The sequence below is a fragment of the Podarcis pityusensis genome (genome assembly GCF_964106645.2).
Source record: "Podarcis pityusensis genome assembly, chromosome: 17".
Taxonomy (NCBI): Eukaryota; Metazoa; Chordata; class Lepidosauria; order Squamata; family Lacertidae; genus Podarcis; species Podarcis pityusensis.
In genome coordinates, this window is record NC_138042.1 from 4,298,517 (window position 1) to 4,314,382 (window position 15,866).

The following is a 15,866-nucleotide window of genomic DNA, read 5'->3' on the forward strand; positions in this document are numbered from 1 at the left end:
TAAAACTGGACATGTGTTCTTTAGTGAGTGTAAAACAAACAGCCAGTCTGCCCAAAGGAGGTTTTACCTCTCTCTTAAAAGCTGCCTGGATTCAGCATAAGCAGGAAGGGAGCTTCAGTCATTTTGGGCTGTAGCGCAGGGAGCGCTCTCCTCCTCAGCCCTAGGCCATGTGGTAACTTGAAAACAGAACAGAGCTCCTGTAAAAATTGAGAAAGAGAAATTGGGGCTACCATCCAGCTGGGAATTTGCAGGTCTGACCAAATTGTTGGCCTACTTTGCATGCGATCTGAATCGGAGGAAGGTGTAATCGCCAAATAAATTTCACTAGACCTATTTGGGCTCTTGGAGGGGGGGGTTGCATGAGCATGCGCACCCATAGGCGAAGGCACACTGTCATACCCCCCAAGTACCCCTCCAGCCTTCATGAGCTTAGGCCTGCATACGGAAAACTCTGCAGGAAGGTTAATTACTCCCACTCCTGAATGTACCTGCAGGAATAGATTCCTTTAGGGGTCAGAGCCCAAGGAGGTGCAGACAACAGAATAATGGCATGGGGGGTGCCAAGGAAAGCGTAATGGTTGGTGGGTTCAGTTCCTATGACTTGGGTTGCTGTAACCCCCTAACATCGCAGAATAGGCTTCCCACACATCACCAGTAGTGGAGGGGGGGGGGCGTTGCTGTGCGGTTACAACATTTCCCGAACTGCCACGATGTGTGATTCATGCCATCACCAGTCACTGGTGTCCATTAGTGGCTGGCAGCGCCACATAACATTTTTATCAAGAGCAGAGTGCCGGGCGGGGGGAGCATCAATCCTACCCAGGGCCTGTCACAGCCACCCTTCCTCTCCCCTCCGCAAGTTGGTGATTTCACCCGCCAGCCGCCGCTAATGGCCTCGTAAATGAAATTTTATTGTTTCTGTCTCAAAAAAGTCCAGAGAGAAAAAGAGCCAAGATATAAATCCTGAGGAGGGGGAGGGGGGCAATGATCTCAGAATAAGTCTGAGGGGGGCGGGGGGGGTGAGGAAGGGAAAGGTTCTCTCTCCCACCCTTTCAGACATAGCTCATTTGAGGAGAGGGGATTAAGGAACCCTCCCCGGTTCAGCAAGGGGACAGAAGTCTCGCTTCTGGGAGAGGAATGGGTTAAAGTGGGCCAGAGTGGAAACCTCGCTGCTAGAAGAAATTTCTTTTCTGTGCAAAGCACAGGAGGCTCTCAAAATCAACCCCAAATGGAGGCAGCCTGATTTTGCGACAGGCTCCAACCAATGGAGCAGCGATCCAAACCCCAAAGAGGCTCAGATTACTACAGACGCAGCTAAAAAACCCAACAAGCCAGTCCTTGCAACCCATTGGGAAATGCACATCTAAGCCAGCAAGAGGCTTGGCAGCGCTAACTGCTCCCAGGCCCAGCCTGGGATGATCAAGCAGTTCCCTACAGTGAGGTGGGCGAAACAAAGGCAAGACCCTCTTGCCTGATGTTTAAAAAAGGAAAAGGAAAGGTGGCTGTGAGCAGGGAAGGAGGAACCCAGATGGCCAAAAAGTCAGATGGACACCATTTCCAGAGAGAGAAAATGTCATGATTTCTGATTGATTGGTGCCAACCAAATAAATGATGTGACTCAGGGGTCCCTGGTTCAATACCCTATTGACTACACTGCACTCACTTCCCTCCCTGTGGCTGCGCCTCCGTTTCCTAGGCTATTTCTCTTCTCTGCCATTCTGTACATCCCCTCCCCTGACCTCCCCTCTCCTGTCTGACTTGCATATGCCACTTTTTGCAGCTGCAACTCAACCATTTCCTTCCCCGGGAAGGAGAATCTGTCTAGTGAGGGTCACTTTCTCCTCTTCAACCCAGGCCAAGGACAAAGGGGCAAGGGAAGAGGGCAGGTGTGGGAGCTGCGAAAGGGCAGCTGTGGGTACCCACTGTCTGAAACAGTGTTGAACACAACACCACCTACAAGGAAATTGGAAAGTGCCTTTAACTGGTCTTGCATCTTCTCTCACCTGCAGTGGCAGAGACTAAGACAGAACGAGCTGTGGAGCAGGAATGGAGAACATGCAGCCCTTCTGATGTTGCTGGACTACCACTCCCATCATCCTTCACCATTGGGTGTGCTGGTTGAGGCTGATGGGATTTGGAGTTCCAACAACGGCTTGAGTGCTCCAGGCTCCCCACTCCTGCCTTAAAGGGAAGCAGGTGGTAGAAACCGCATTGGCCTCATTGGAAGAGGCCAATGGGGCCACTAAAGGCTGCCGCTCATGGGAAGCTGCCGCACCATTTAAAACATCTTAACTGCTGGCCGTTGTTGGGGCCGGCCCAAGCAGGTGACTGCGAAATTTATGGGGATGAGAGGAAGGCAGGAAGTGCTTTTTGGAATGGTGCAGTGGGATGTTTAATTTTTTGGCCCTTGCCTGTGGGCAGAGGGGGCACTCAGAGGTTTGCTTGAGGCAACGAAACATCTTGGACCAGTACTGGAAGGAAAAACGATTTACAGCACAATCCCAGCCACGTCTATTGAATTCACTGGGGTTTGCTCTCACATTAGTGGTAGTTTACCCCTCACAGAGTTATAATTTCCAGGAACCTTTAACAAACTACAGTGCCCAGAATTCTTTGAGAGGGAAATGTGCTTCGAATGCGCTTTAAATGTATAGTGCAGACGCAGTCTGTGTCTGGGAGGAGAAGGCTCAGTGGCCCCAATTCACGTGCTGTACAGTGGAAGAGGATTGAGTGGTGCGGAGAACCACTGTGTGACCAGGAGCTGTGGAAGTCAGAGATCAGATGAAGCTCATGTGCTGATTTGAAACAACTGGACAACTCTTTGACTTCAGGCATCTTGTGGAAGGATGGGAAACCAGAGAAGAAGAAGAAGAAGAGTTTGGATTTGATATCCCGCTTTATCACTACCTGAAGGAGTCTCAAAGTGGCTAACGTTCTCCTTTCCCTTCCTCCCCCACAACAAACACTCTGTGAGGTGAGTGGGGCTGAGAGACTTCAAAGAAGTGTGACTAGCCCAAGGTCACCCAGCAGCTGCATGTGGAGGAGCAGGGAAGCGAACCCGGTTCACCAGATTACGAGTCTACCGCTCTTAACCACTACACCACACTGGCTCTCTAGAGGCCTTCATGGATGTTGCTGGGCTATATTCTCTCTGGGTGATTCCAGGCAGTTGTGTTTATGAGTGAGGCTCAATCACATACTGGCAAATTCAGGCTGTGCAAAAAAAACAACAACCTCTCCACAACACTTCCCCAGCCAGGTCAGCCTTTTTGCAATAAGGAAAGTGATGGGGAAATACACTGGGAAGTGTGGGATAACACTTGCTTAAGACATTATCATGTAACCTCCCCGCAAACAAATTAGAATGTGTGTTGAATGAGAGTTAATATCCCCTAATCATATCGCAAAGTTTGTGCAAACAAATTAGGATAAAAGTTTGATAAACAGGTCTGGAAGTGACCTCTGACCATTGGCCAGGCTGGGAGTTCCAGGATGCCCTTGAGGGAAAAGGTTTAACGGAGCCTGGGAAAGGGGCCTTTTGTAGGGGCAGTTGCATTTTAATTTAATTTTGGTGCTTTTTGTTTAATTCACATTAGGGCCTGGCCTGCCCAAATTTTCTCTCCTGAGGATGATGTCATATTAAAACATTATTATTTTTAATTTATTAATTATTGCTGATTTTTGTGCACAAAATCCCCCAAAGTAGTTCTCAAAAGTTAACATACAAAATGAAGCAAAATACCAATTACAAACAAATTGCATTGCAGAGAGATTAGATGAAGTTACATGTGCTGAAAAATTTTTAAAACAACACAGCAGAAACCCAACATGAGAAGGAAGAAGAAACAAATGCAGTTGTCATCATGTTGCTGCACACATATGTTATTGCTCCGACTGGCGCTGGGTGCGTCTCTCTTCCTTTTCACACTTTCCCATCTGCGACTGCACATGACCTTTCCACGCGCACCCCAGTTCACAGCGCATCTTGGATACATCTGCCGTACTGTTTCCTTAGGCTCCTGGCATCAGACTGAAGGTCTAGACATCCCAGAGAACCGTACCCTGGCTGATACCGTGTGGATGCAGTTTTGCTCTCACGCCATAACAGTCGTGTCACAAGCTATTGTACGATTGGAGGAGTAATGCCCTGAGAGTACGGCTGTTATGAGAGTACAGACCATCACTAAGCTGCAGCGAGTGTTTGCCCAGGTTTGGCAAAATGCGGCAGAATTCAGAAAACAAAGAAATTATTTGGGAATATTTCTTCACTCTCAACAGGTCGGGCTACCATCAGGCAGTGTGAGGTGGATGGATGCCTCAGGTGGTAGACTTGGAGTTTCATGAAAGAACGGCAAATGAAGAGGTTATTTAGTGTTGTTGCATTTTTGCTCCCAGGGAGAGGCACTTGTGGGTTTCACACAGACCTAATACAGTACAGTGGTACCTCTGGATGCGAAAGGGATCTGTTCCAGAGCCCCGTTCGCATCCAGAAGTGAATGCAATCCGCGTCTGCGCGTGCACGGATCACGATTTGCCACTTCTGTGCATGCGCGTGACATCATTTTGACCGTCTGTGCAAGCGGCGAAACCCGGAAGTAACGCGCTCTGTTACTTCCGGGTCACCGCAGCGCGCAACCCGAAAATACTTATCCTGAAGCTACTTCAACCCAAGGTATGACTGTATATGAAGCATCCCTGATGGAATGAGCAACCACAAAAGGGCCATAGCCCTTTAGAGCTGGATCTGATCCAGGGCTGACTTCAGGATGCTGGGCCTACGTCAGATCCAGCACCCTAGCAAATTTAGCCACTAGCGATGACGTGTGGCCACAGGAGCATGCTCGACCTGCACTCGGTGGTTGAAAGCTGCCATTTAATTTTTCCCATAGTGCTCCAGAGTGAGGATACATTGGAGGCATTGTGGGTAATTAAAATGGTGGCTCTTGAAGGGGGTGAAATACAGTGGCAGAGCTGCAGGGTGGGCACATGTTATGGGCCCAACACCCACCTGAGGGTCTGCATGCTGACGCCAAACCCATTTGACTGGGCTCCCAGGATTCACTCCAGGAAACGAAAGCTTGGATTCTGCAGCTAAAGCTTTCAAGCAACTATTGATTCTCAGCCCAAATTCTAAATGACCTTGTGCGGTAAGAAGTCTTGTTGATTTGCTAGTGAAACCTGCCACTAACCCCCAGTTCCACCACAGCTGCCACTGCCGCCCGCCTGCTTCCTGCTTCATTAGGCGTCACCTTGTGGGCTTCCAGCAGCATTAATAAAGCCTTTAACATTGTTAATTGCTTCCTTGTCTGAGAAGAGGCTTGGGGGCAGCAGCCAGAGCGAAGCGAGCGGCGGTTAATGATGCTGCTCAGAACTTGTTGCCTGTGCTGTAGCTCAAGGCTTTCCAAACTCGGTGTCCTGTCGGCTGCAGGGTGTAGGTGTGTTGGGCAAACGCTCCTCCCAGGGCTGGAAGGAGGTTAGTTTAACCTCTGGTTTGCTAGTAAAACTGAATTACTGTGTCTCAAAACGATGCATGTCTAAAAAGTGTGTCAGCAACATGAAAAGTTTGGAAAGGGGTTTTTATTTTTTAATGTAATAGAATATGTAATACATAATTTTCTTTTTCCTATTTCCTATTACTTTCGGGTTTTTTTGTTTTGTTTTCTTCTTGTGTTGAAATGTATCAAAATTTCCAGGTTCTTTGGAGTCCAAATCTGGGAAGGGGAAGCAGGATGCAGTTGGTTAAGCCAAGAAAATGTTCTTGCAGGCTTCACGCTCACAGTCAACACACCTTAAGTCACAGCCGCACATGCAACACCTTCAAATGGTATTGCCTGGTGTTTTTTAATGGAGGAATAATTTCTGAAGAAACATATTCCACATAGGAGACCTGTTCGTACCTTTTGCTTTAGTTCAGCCGGAAGAACTACTCCTTCATTTTTCAACCATCAACACAGGTTAGGTAAAGGGACCCCTGACCATTAGGTCCAGTTGTGGCCGACTCTGGGGTTGCGGCACTCATCTCGCTTTATTGGCCAAGGGAGCCAGCGTACAGCTTCCGGGTCATGTGGCCAGCATGACTAAGCCGCTTCTGGCGAACCAGAGCAGCGCACAGAAACACCGTTTACCTTCCCACCAGAGCGGTACCTATTTATCTACTTGCACTTTGACGTACTTTCGAACTGCTAGGTTGGCAGGAGCAGGGACCGAGCAACGGGAGCTCACCCCGTCGGGGGGATTCAAACTGCCAACCTTCTGATCGGCAAGCCCTAGGCTCTGTGGTTTAACCCACAGCGCCACCCACGTCCCTAACACAGGTCAGAATTTCCATAATAATAATCCCTTTCAGCAAACACTGAAAGGATTGATTCTGCAATAAAAGGAGTTGCTTCGTATGTGTGCATGTGTGCATGTGAACATGCATGTGCTTGTTAAAGGAGACAGGCATAATTTTGCAGCCCCCTTAAGGCCGCTCACCCACCCCATCCAGGAAGAGAGAGCACTTCTGGCTAGCAAGAATCCTGGGAGCCTCCCTCTCTCCTGTGTGCTTCCCCATTCAGTCCCTTCAGTTGTGCACATAACCCAGAGCAAAGTGGTAGACTGACATGGTGGAATACTTCTGGGCTCCTGCAGTAGCAGTCGGGGCTCTCAAATTTCAGCAGCACTCGGTGTAACGTCAAAATTTGGCACGCCCCCGCTTCTCATGCTCCGTTCTGCAGCCTTGTTCTGGTGCCCCCTGAAGTATGGAACCTAAGAAGCTCTTATGCTGGGTCAAATCGTTACTTCATCTAGTGCAGAATTATCTACACTGATTGGCAGCAACTCTGCAGGGGACATTCCCAGCCCCACTTGGGAGACTGAAACTGGACATTCTGCATGCAAAGCAGCTGTTCTGCCACAGAGCCACAGCCCTTCCTCTGGGAAATGGCACCGTCCAGAATTCTAGTGCCTCAGTCGAACACGGCGCTCTGGGAGAGGTGACTTCAGAACTCAAGTTGTACGGTTGCAGGTTGCAGAAGCTGGGGTGCAATTAGCACTGTGCTAATTTTCTACTTGCAGGGAGATTTTTTAAAAAAGTAAGGAAGTGCTCAAAAATATTGTTCTCCTCCCATCCTCAGCTGCAGCTTCTCCAAGAGTCATTTTGACTGTGCATTCATGATTATTTGATCCTGCTTTGAATACTGTTTTCACCTACAAAAGTTCCAGTTTCTTTTCCGTTCCGTGTGTGTTCCCCAGCTTCCTGCTGAAATCTTTGTAACTTTTCATAGCACAAAGGTTCCAAGGTTTTGTGTTGCTTTCTTGCACTCACTCCTGTGCCCCTCTGGGTGGCAATCATGCAGTAATGTTGGGTTAGCATCAAAGAACAGCTAATAAAGCAAAACGACATGTGGATGCTCCAGTATAAATCTGCCACCAATGCGTTATTACTGAGTCACAATACACCCGCACACCCTGCTGGAGCAGCACCAGTCTGGGGGGGCCTGGGTGTGGTCTTCAAGGAGCCCTGAGCAGCATTTAACACTCCCCTCTCATTTAAAGCCAGTCAAGAACCAGGCCTCAGACAGCCATACTCCACTGAGCCTGCCTGTGTCTGCCTGTAAATCTTTAGCCCTGACACACACACACACACACACACACACACACACACACCCTCTGCCTCTGGGTGGAGAGAAAGGAAGATTATAATGCGAATCGGATAGAAGTTCAGAGCAGCCTCATAAAGATTAATTACGATCAGGGGGCTTTTAGCACATTAATCGCGTACGGAAGTGGCATTGTATGCCAACTGCATCCTCAGACCAGGGAGAGCACAGTAGAGATGCCTAGGCTCAATCTTCTGAGCCAGAAAGATATCTGTGGCATCACTGGAGGCGCAGGGGTGGAATGCAGAGCTTGCTAGGATGCATGGGTTCAATGCATGGGCGTAGCCGGGGGGCAGCCCCCCATCAATAAAAATACATAGGTTCGGCCACTCCTCAAACAAAAGGCCTCCCCCCCCAAAAAAAACAACAAACCCAAAATCCTGGCTATGCCCGTGGTTCAATTCCCCTGCTTTGGGAGATCTGAAAATAATCAGCAAAAGGTAGAAATGCCATCAGCAAATCAGCTCTCCCAGGCAAAAGTCTTTCCCACTGAAACAAACCAAAGGTTCTGGACTGCAGGTTGGCAGTGCAGTTCCTCAGAACGAGGCCAGGTAGCTGAGATCACTCTCTGGACCCTGTTTTTCCCTTTTATCCCCCCCCCCCGTGCTGAAGTATGTGAGGTGCATCAGTAAGAAGAATCAGGGCCCAAGGTGGGGAGGAGGGTGTTTGCATCTTCTCTGCTCCCAACTTTCTCCCATCTTTGCAGCCAGGACTCCGGGGTTCTTTGCCAAGCCGGGGGGTGGGGGGTGGAAGGCAATTCAGTGGTCTAGCAGAAGAAAGGGGGTAGCAGTTCGATTCCTCCCCACCACCAGATCCTCAAATCCACAATCGGAGATCTCAGCCTGAGGAAATGGGTTGCAGATGATGTCTGGAGGACGCTGGGGCGCCCCTTCTCCTGCTTCCACAGACACGTGCTCCCTGACCATCTGCCCTGGCCTCCCCTCATCCCTGGGGGGTAATAAAGAGCCACTCAGGGTGAGGTTTTGCAGAGCCCAGATGTGATTGATTCCTCCCCCTTTAAAATAAAAAAAATGGGCGGGGGGGGGGAGAGAAAAGCTAGCCATCGCAAAGAAGAGAGCGTTCATGGTTCCCCAGAGGCACGCAAGAGCTTCAGCAGCTGCTTAGAACTGGGGGTGATGATGGGATGGAGTGGGAATCGCCGTCTGTACTGATGCAGAAATGCAGCTGTTTCTGGGGAAGGACCAGCAAGAGGAGAAGCTGCCAGCCACTCGCCGGAGCAGCAAAGGCCAGCGCCAGAGGCCGGGCGGGGTGCAAGAGGCCAGTGGGCAAAGAAATGTGCCCGGAATGATCTCTCCGTCTCCTTTAAAAGGGGGCTTTGGAAGCTTGCAAACACCAGATAGGCTTAGGATTTAAATATGTAAGGATAGGAATTAAGATGTTTAAAGCTAAATTAGAAAGAATGAAAGATGTTAAGTGATCAAGTTAATTTTTAGAGAAAATTGATTTTGGAAAACTGTTAAAATGATATACAGTGAAACTCAACCAGGGCGATTTGAGGAAGTCACTTAACAATGTTATTAAGATTGGTTTAATTACGGTACAAGTAGGATGCATGTTTGTTTGTCTTAAAAATTCTTGGAAAATTAATTTGAAATTTGAAAAAAATAAATAAATAAAAGGGGGCTTTGGAGAGCCGAGGCGAAGCGGCCAAGGGCGGGGGAAGGGCGCCATCTGGTGGCCGGCTCGCTCCACTCGCGCAGAGCCGAGCTAATCTTCTGCTTCCCCGGCAGGCGTCTTGCTCCCTTTCATCTGTCGCTGGAGAACCATCGTGCAGCCGCCTTGCCCTCCCTGGCACGCTCCTTTTATAGTAAGGGAGAAGTCGGATCTTCCAGCCCCAATTCTAATCCCTTTCTGGACCCCCGACCCCCGCACCCCACTTCCAGGAACCGCGGCGCTGCCAGAGATGGGGATAATTGATGGAGGCGCAAAAGCGATTAATGGAAAATGCCTTTTTTCCCCCCAAGCCGCACATCTAGCAATGCCAGGATCCAGAGAAATAAACAAGGGGGAGGGGGAAAGCGAGGGAGTTTCATTGGCTCACCAAAAATGAAGGGAAAAGAGGGGGGGCAAGAGCCTATAATTGGCACCCCTGAGAGACCCGGTGCGGGATGATTCACACGGCTGGAATCCTGATATCTCTGCAACGAAACCTTTTTAGGAATGGGCCAAAGGGAGCTGTGCGCGGTGGCAGGAGGCCAAAGGGAGGGGAGAGGAGGCGGGTCCGGGGAGGGCGATCTCGCAGACAAGCCAGATCAGCCACCTCCCTCCGCCCCTCAAGAAATGCCATCATCGCCCCATTCCGATGGACGGGGCTGATGTCATCTCAGACCACGCTTAGCATCTTGAAGGCAAATAAAAATGCTAGACGGCCCAAGAATGCGGCTTCCTTTACTGCCTTTGATTTTAGCTTCCCTCCTACAAGGTGGGTCACTCTGGGCCATGTTGTCCGTTTATTTCCCTGTTTTTCTAAGCCCAGGGAGAAAGTGGAGGCTGGTCCACTGGGGCTAAGAGGGTTCTGCCCCCCAAACTCTGCCAGTCCCCGCCTGCCTGCCTGATTTATGGCCTCCTTATGTCCAGTCCAGGGTCTCTCCTGCCAATCTAGGCACATGAGCAAGTTGGTAAAGAGACTCATGTGCGTTCAGTTATCTGGGTCCCAAGTCTTTTAAGGTTTATGTGTCAATTTTAACCCCTTGAATTGGGGTCAGGCACACAAAGGCAACCAGTGCAAGGCTGTCAGGTCTGGTGCTCTATTATAATTTGGGACCTGACAGTTGCATTCTGCACTAGTAATTTCAGAAACCGTCTTCAAGGATCGCCCCACTTACAGCGCATGGCAGTAATCCCACTCTGGAGGTTACCAGAGCATGGATAGCTGGGCAAGACGATCCTGGTTCAGGAACAGCAATGGCTGTTGAGAAGCGCTCTTGGGTCTTTATACACAAGCAAAAAGGTTTCAGCATGTGTGCCTTCAAGAGGGAGCTGCAAGCATCTTTATGATTAGTGTACCTTATGACAAATGCCAAACAGAAATTCAACAGGTGAAGCTTTCACCAGAATGCAAAGGTGGTGACCGAAGTGGGGAAGTTTTGCTTGCTGTTTAAAAGAGCCCTGCCAGAAAGAAAAAAAAAAGGCAAATCTTGCTATATAAATGGGACTTCAAGGCCACACCATCCGTTTTGGCTCCTCTGCCACTTGGCCCCCCTCCTCTTCCTCACTGCCAGCTATTAGCTGCTTTCCCCCTGGTGGCAAGAGAGACAGAGAGACGCAGCAAGGGGGATGGGGAACCTGTGTCTCTCCCGGTGCTGCAAGGACTACAACTCCCATTACCCCTGACCCTCGGCCATGCTGGATGGGCTGAAGAGAACTGGAGTCCCGCAACACCTGGAGTGCATGTGGTTTTCCATGGCTGATGTAGGAGAGAACAGAACGGAAGAAGAGAAGCATAGATCTGTCAGCTTCATTTAACTCCAAAGTCACAATTTATAAACTCAAGCCTCAGAGCACTGCCTTCTTGACAAATTTGACGAAAAAGAATTGATGGTTTTCCTGTTTCTATTTCTAGAAAACAGATGGCTTTCCCTTTTCTAAACAATGAACATCAGCATCTGTCTTTTTGTTAGAATTTTCTCTCTTATGATATCATCTCAGTTCATGAGCCTCAAAAAGAAAAACCCCACCCCAAAACACTATGGTTAAGATTTTGCTTGTGTTTGTGTAATTGATTAATCAATATGGTGAGCTGGCTCAAATATATTTAATCAGTTAACACATGCAGACTATAAAGTAAAGCACACTGGATAATTTATTAGAGCACCAGAGTCTATGTACTTTGTCTAATATCAAGGCAGTCCCAGGCTTGCCTGCTTCTCAGCACCCAAAATCTATCAATGCCCAAGAGTATCCGAGAGTAGAGAGTTCCCCGCTGTCTCCAGAACACAAAGCAACATCTTGGCTCTAAGGATGGCATGTTCAGCGCCTCCTCTGACATCAGTAGCCCATGGGCAAGTCCAGAATCCAGCCAAGACTATGGGGAAACTTCCTGTTGCAACCATCTATCAAGCCACAGGAGGCCCAAACAAGTCCATAGTTTCCACCACCAAGGAGAGATGCTTCAGGAAGGAGCTGATGGACACACGCAGAATCCGGGCTTCATCCGCTCTCCATCAACTGCAAAAAAATAAAATATATATAGTGTAGACTGAAACATAAAACGTCAACACTTGCACTAGACTTAAGAGTCCAATGAACATGCCACTCCTTCTGCCAATATCCTCATTCTATTCCAGTCCTTGAGCTTCCCTTTTACTCTTGGCAGACACTGGGCACCTGGTCCAATACATTTGGATGCCAGAAAATATACTGTCTCACTTCATTATTCTTATCATAGCACCACCTGAATGCAAAGGACTCAACAGAGAGGGAAGGAGGAATTATTCTTATTATCCTCCTCCTCCTCCATATAGTATCATCAGCTTGTATAGCACTTTGCAGAAAATACAAGGGGATAGATCTCTGCCCTGACACGCTTACAATTTAAAATTTGACACAACAGAGGAAGGAGAGGGACGTGGGAGCAGGCAAAGGAGGCGATGATTTGACTGACAAGTGCTGAGCTCTAGTTAGAGGCCTGGCTGCTGCAGTGTCCCTGCTCCAAGGGAAAGGTGATGGGAGGGAGGGCTTGAAGGAAATAAGCGAGGAGGATGCACAGAGGGGTTCTGAGAGGGGGTACCAGGCATATGGGGCACCAGGGAGGAAAAGGCAGAGTTGTTTTGGGGAACAGAAGACGTCTAGAGGTTGAGGAGCAAAGATCACAGGCAGAGATGTCTCAGGATACAAGAATTCTGTCTAAGGATGGGAGAGCCTGGCCACAGAGGGCTCTGAAGGCAAGAGCAAGGCGTTTGTGATACATCCAAGGGATGAGCATCATGTTATCGGAGTGGTGAGAGAGATGAATGATTTTGGCATCTAAGTCAGCAAGGGGAGACAACAGAAGGTCGGGGTGCAGAAGGGGCCCAACTCAGTGGGAGAGCAGCCACTTTGCATGCAGATGGTCAATCCCTGGTCGGTCTGGGAGCTACGCCTGTCTGTCCCCCTGAAAAACTGCAGATGATCCTGTGCTAAATGGATGATAGGCAGATTCCTACGTCGCCAGGAAGTTGTCCTGTGTGCAGAAGCACACGGATCCAAACACACGTCTTGCTCAGCACCCCACTTTATTTTACTTGCACCCCACTCTTCCTCCAAGTTATGCTCAAAACAGCCCTGCAGGGTAGGTCAGGCCAAGAAACAGACTCATTCAAAAGTGTTCAGCTCCAAGGGCCTTCAGGCAGTTCCCTCCTATGAGAAATGAGGTTACAGAGAACCAGGAAGAGGGCCTCCTTGGTGGTGGCGCCCGCCCTGTGGAACATCCTCCCATGAGATGTCAATGAGATACAGTGGTACCTCTAGATACGAACGGGATCCATTCCAGAGCCCCGTTCGTATCTAGAGGTAAACGTAACTAGCGACAGCACGTCTGCGCACACACACATTGCTTTTTGCCTCTTCTGTGCATGCGTGTGATGTCATTTTGAGCGTCTGCGCATGTGCAAGCGGCGAAACCCGGAAGCAACGTGCGCCATTACTTCCGGGTTGCCGCGGAGCGCAACTCGAACGCACTCAACTCGAAGTGTATTTAACCTGAGGTATGACTGTAACTATACAACTTTTAGAAGACATCTAAAAGCAGCCCTGTATAGGGAAGTTTTAAATGTTTTATGTTTTTATATCTATTGGAAGCTGCCCAGAGTGGCTGGGGCAACCTGGTCAGATGGGCGGGGTACAAATAATAAAACTGTTGCTGTTGTTTAAACCCTGGCTCAAGTCCAACATGCCATCCATTACGGCGCCACCTTGTCTCTCATCCTCCTGCAGCTTGTGCAGGAGACCTTCCAGCAGGCTGCACCCAGGACTCAGAGCCCACCATCTGCCCCGACTGCCACCACACCTTGCCTCTTGCAGAAGGGGGCGCCTGGCCAATACTCACACATGCAAGATGTCCTCCGTCACGTCCAGTTCCTTGCTGAGCCCAGCGCAATCTGGGCCAATGATGATGATGGGAAAGGGATCCTCAGCTCACAGATGTTGGGGGTAGCGATAAGGAGCATAAAATGTACAAGAAAATCACAAACACAGGCCCACACATCCTACCTTTCCAACAAGAGACACTCTCTCTTATTCAAGGCCACTTTTGTATTCTATGTTTACTATTTATGGGAGAGCTTCTAGTCCCTGGTTTTTGACTGAGGAGATCTGACACGGCCAGGCCAGAGCACTTCTGTGGCATGTAACCAGGCCCAGAACATTGGTACCAAATGAGTGTCACATTTAGTGTCCCATGCGCTTCATTCTAATACAGTAATATTGGAATTTTCTCAAAGGGGAATTACACACACTAAAATAAGTATTGGAAGAGGAATTGTGAGTCATTGGTGCTCCCATTCCCCAATATACTCTGTGTATGTGTGTGTGGTGTGTTTGTAGGAAGTCTCACTGCAGGGGAAGGTGTGCCATTCCCTTCAGCAACATACCGCCCTGAAGCAAGCAAGAAATTTCCACAAACTAATGTAGAAAACGTTGCAAAATGCAATTCTGGCCCTCCTGAAGATCGGGGTGGATAGATCTTCTAATGCCTGGGTATCCCTGACTTGCAGTGGCTCTGGAAGGATCTTTCTTAGCAGCCCTATCTGGAAATGCCTGGGACCCCACCTCCTCCATACAAAGCATGCACTCTGAAATGGAGCTCTAGCCCTATCCCAACGTGCACTTACTAGGGAGTAAGACTATGGAAGCGCTCTGACTTCCTTCAAAGTAAACTTACTTAGGGTCAAACTGGATTCCTCCTGATCAGGAGAAAACAAAAGGGCCTAAACCTAGATAACCGCAATTGCAGAAATTGGACACGTCTTTGCTTAGAGTGGCCATTGACACTTGGTCAAAGGAATGGACCTCTATTTGTATACGCTCCATGTAGATGCACATTTAAAAATATTAGTAGTTTATATCCTACTAAATCATAGTCACTAGACCCATTGATTTGAGTGATTCTGAGCATGAATTAGCTGGATATATGGTATTACCTTGAGTATGACTGATGTGTTAGGTCACCCTATAATTCTACATGGGAATATTATACATCTCACTGTAGTGGAGAAGACTGTGGCCTAGGTGGCTGTGCTTAGTCTGCTCCAAAGTGCTATCTGTTGATGGGCAACTTCAGTGCCCCTGCTCTTCCTTCTGTATCTTTCAGCCAGACCTGGAATGCCCGGCCATTCAAATAGAGGACACCTTCATACAGAGAACTGTCACTGTCCACATCTTAAGCTTCTGACAGCCCTGAAAATTGACAACTGTCTTCTGTAAAATAGGACACCTGAGCATCTTATATTTGCTCTTCTTCCTCTGCTAATGAGTGAATGTCATGCCATTTCTTCTTTTATCCAGGCCTTTTCCACATTCTGAATAATCTAAGTAGGATCAATTTGTTTGTCTATTTAGGTTACTTTCTAAACAATGCAAAATTAAGAGGCAGTCTTTTATATATATACAGTATATAAAAGAAGTAAGTATTTTGTTCCCTATGGCTTGGTGTGCTAGACTGGGAAGCATCCATGTCATCCACCTTGTCTTAGACACACACCAGTGATGCATCACAGGAGCACTTTGCTTCATTAAGTTCTTAAGGGAGAGAGAGAGAGAGAGAGAGAGAGAGAGAGAGAGAGGGAGAGAGGTTGCACTGGAAGTAAGCAGGGACACCGCAGGGGCTTGAACCCCGTCCTGGAAACCAGGAGCGCCAACCACCAGCGTCTTTTGCTTTTTTTTGGCCAATGCAACAAGGTGAAAAGCAAAACCTGAGAGAACACTCTGAACACAGAATGTTCTCTCAGGAAAAAAGAAAACCCTTAAGAATTATGAAGTTGCAGACAGAACACAATCGAGGTTTTATCCCTTGCCATGAGTAAGGGATATTCACCTAGATGTGTTTAAGTCGCAGAGTGCCATGTTGACTGCCATTAATTTGCAGGGCAGAACAGAGAGACTGGTTCCAGTCTTCAAACTCTGCCTTTATGCTCACCTTTTTGTTTGTCCCTCCGAAGTGTGAATTCATGGGCCTGGAAGTTCCTTCTGCTGGTCTGTGAAAAGCAATCTGGACTCATTAGTTTGTCC

The 15,866-nt window shown here is 48.5% G+C and overlaps 1 protein-coding gene and 1 long non-coding RNA gene across 13 annotated transcripts in view; both read right to left on the reverse strand.

Annotated features, from left to right (window-relative positions):
- Window positions 1-11,440: 11,440 nt before the first annotated feature.
- Window positions 11,441-13,737, reverse strand: LOC308466565. Its single transcript, XR_013980903.1, has 2 exons — window positions 13,687-13,737; window positions 11,441-11,828 (listed from the first exon to the last, which is right to left on the reverse strand). It is a non-coding gene; the product is annotated as an uncharacterized lncRNA (long non-coding RNA).
- A 113-nt stretch (window positions 13,738-13,850) lies between these two features.
- LOC308466563 (uncharacterized protein) overlaps window positions 13,851-15,866 on the reverse strand; it is a 65,498-nt gene continuing 63,482 nt past the window's right edge. For 8 of the 12 annotated variants that reach the window (XR_013980885.1, XR_013980886.1, XR_013980887.1 and 5 more), the window contains one exon: window positions 15,774-15,832. Coding sequence is in view for 1 of the 12 variants with exons in the window: in XM_080987389.1 (XP_080843515.1) it covers window positions 15,673-15,832 (160 nt within the window). In the remaining 11 variants the exon portion in view is untranslated. The other 4 variants (XR_013980882.1, XR_013980883.1, XR_013980884.1 and 1 more) reach the window with 2 other exon arrangements.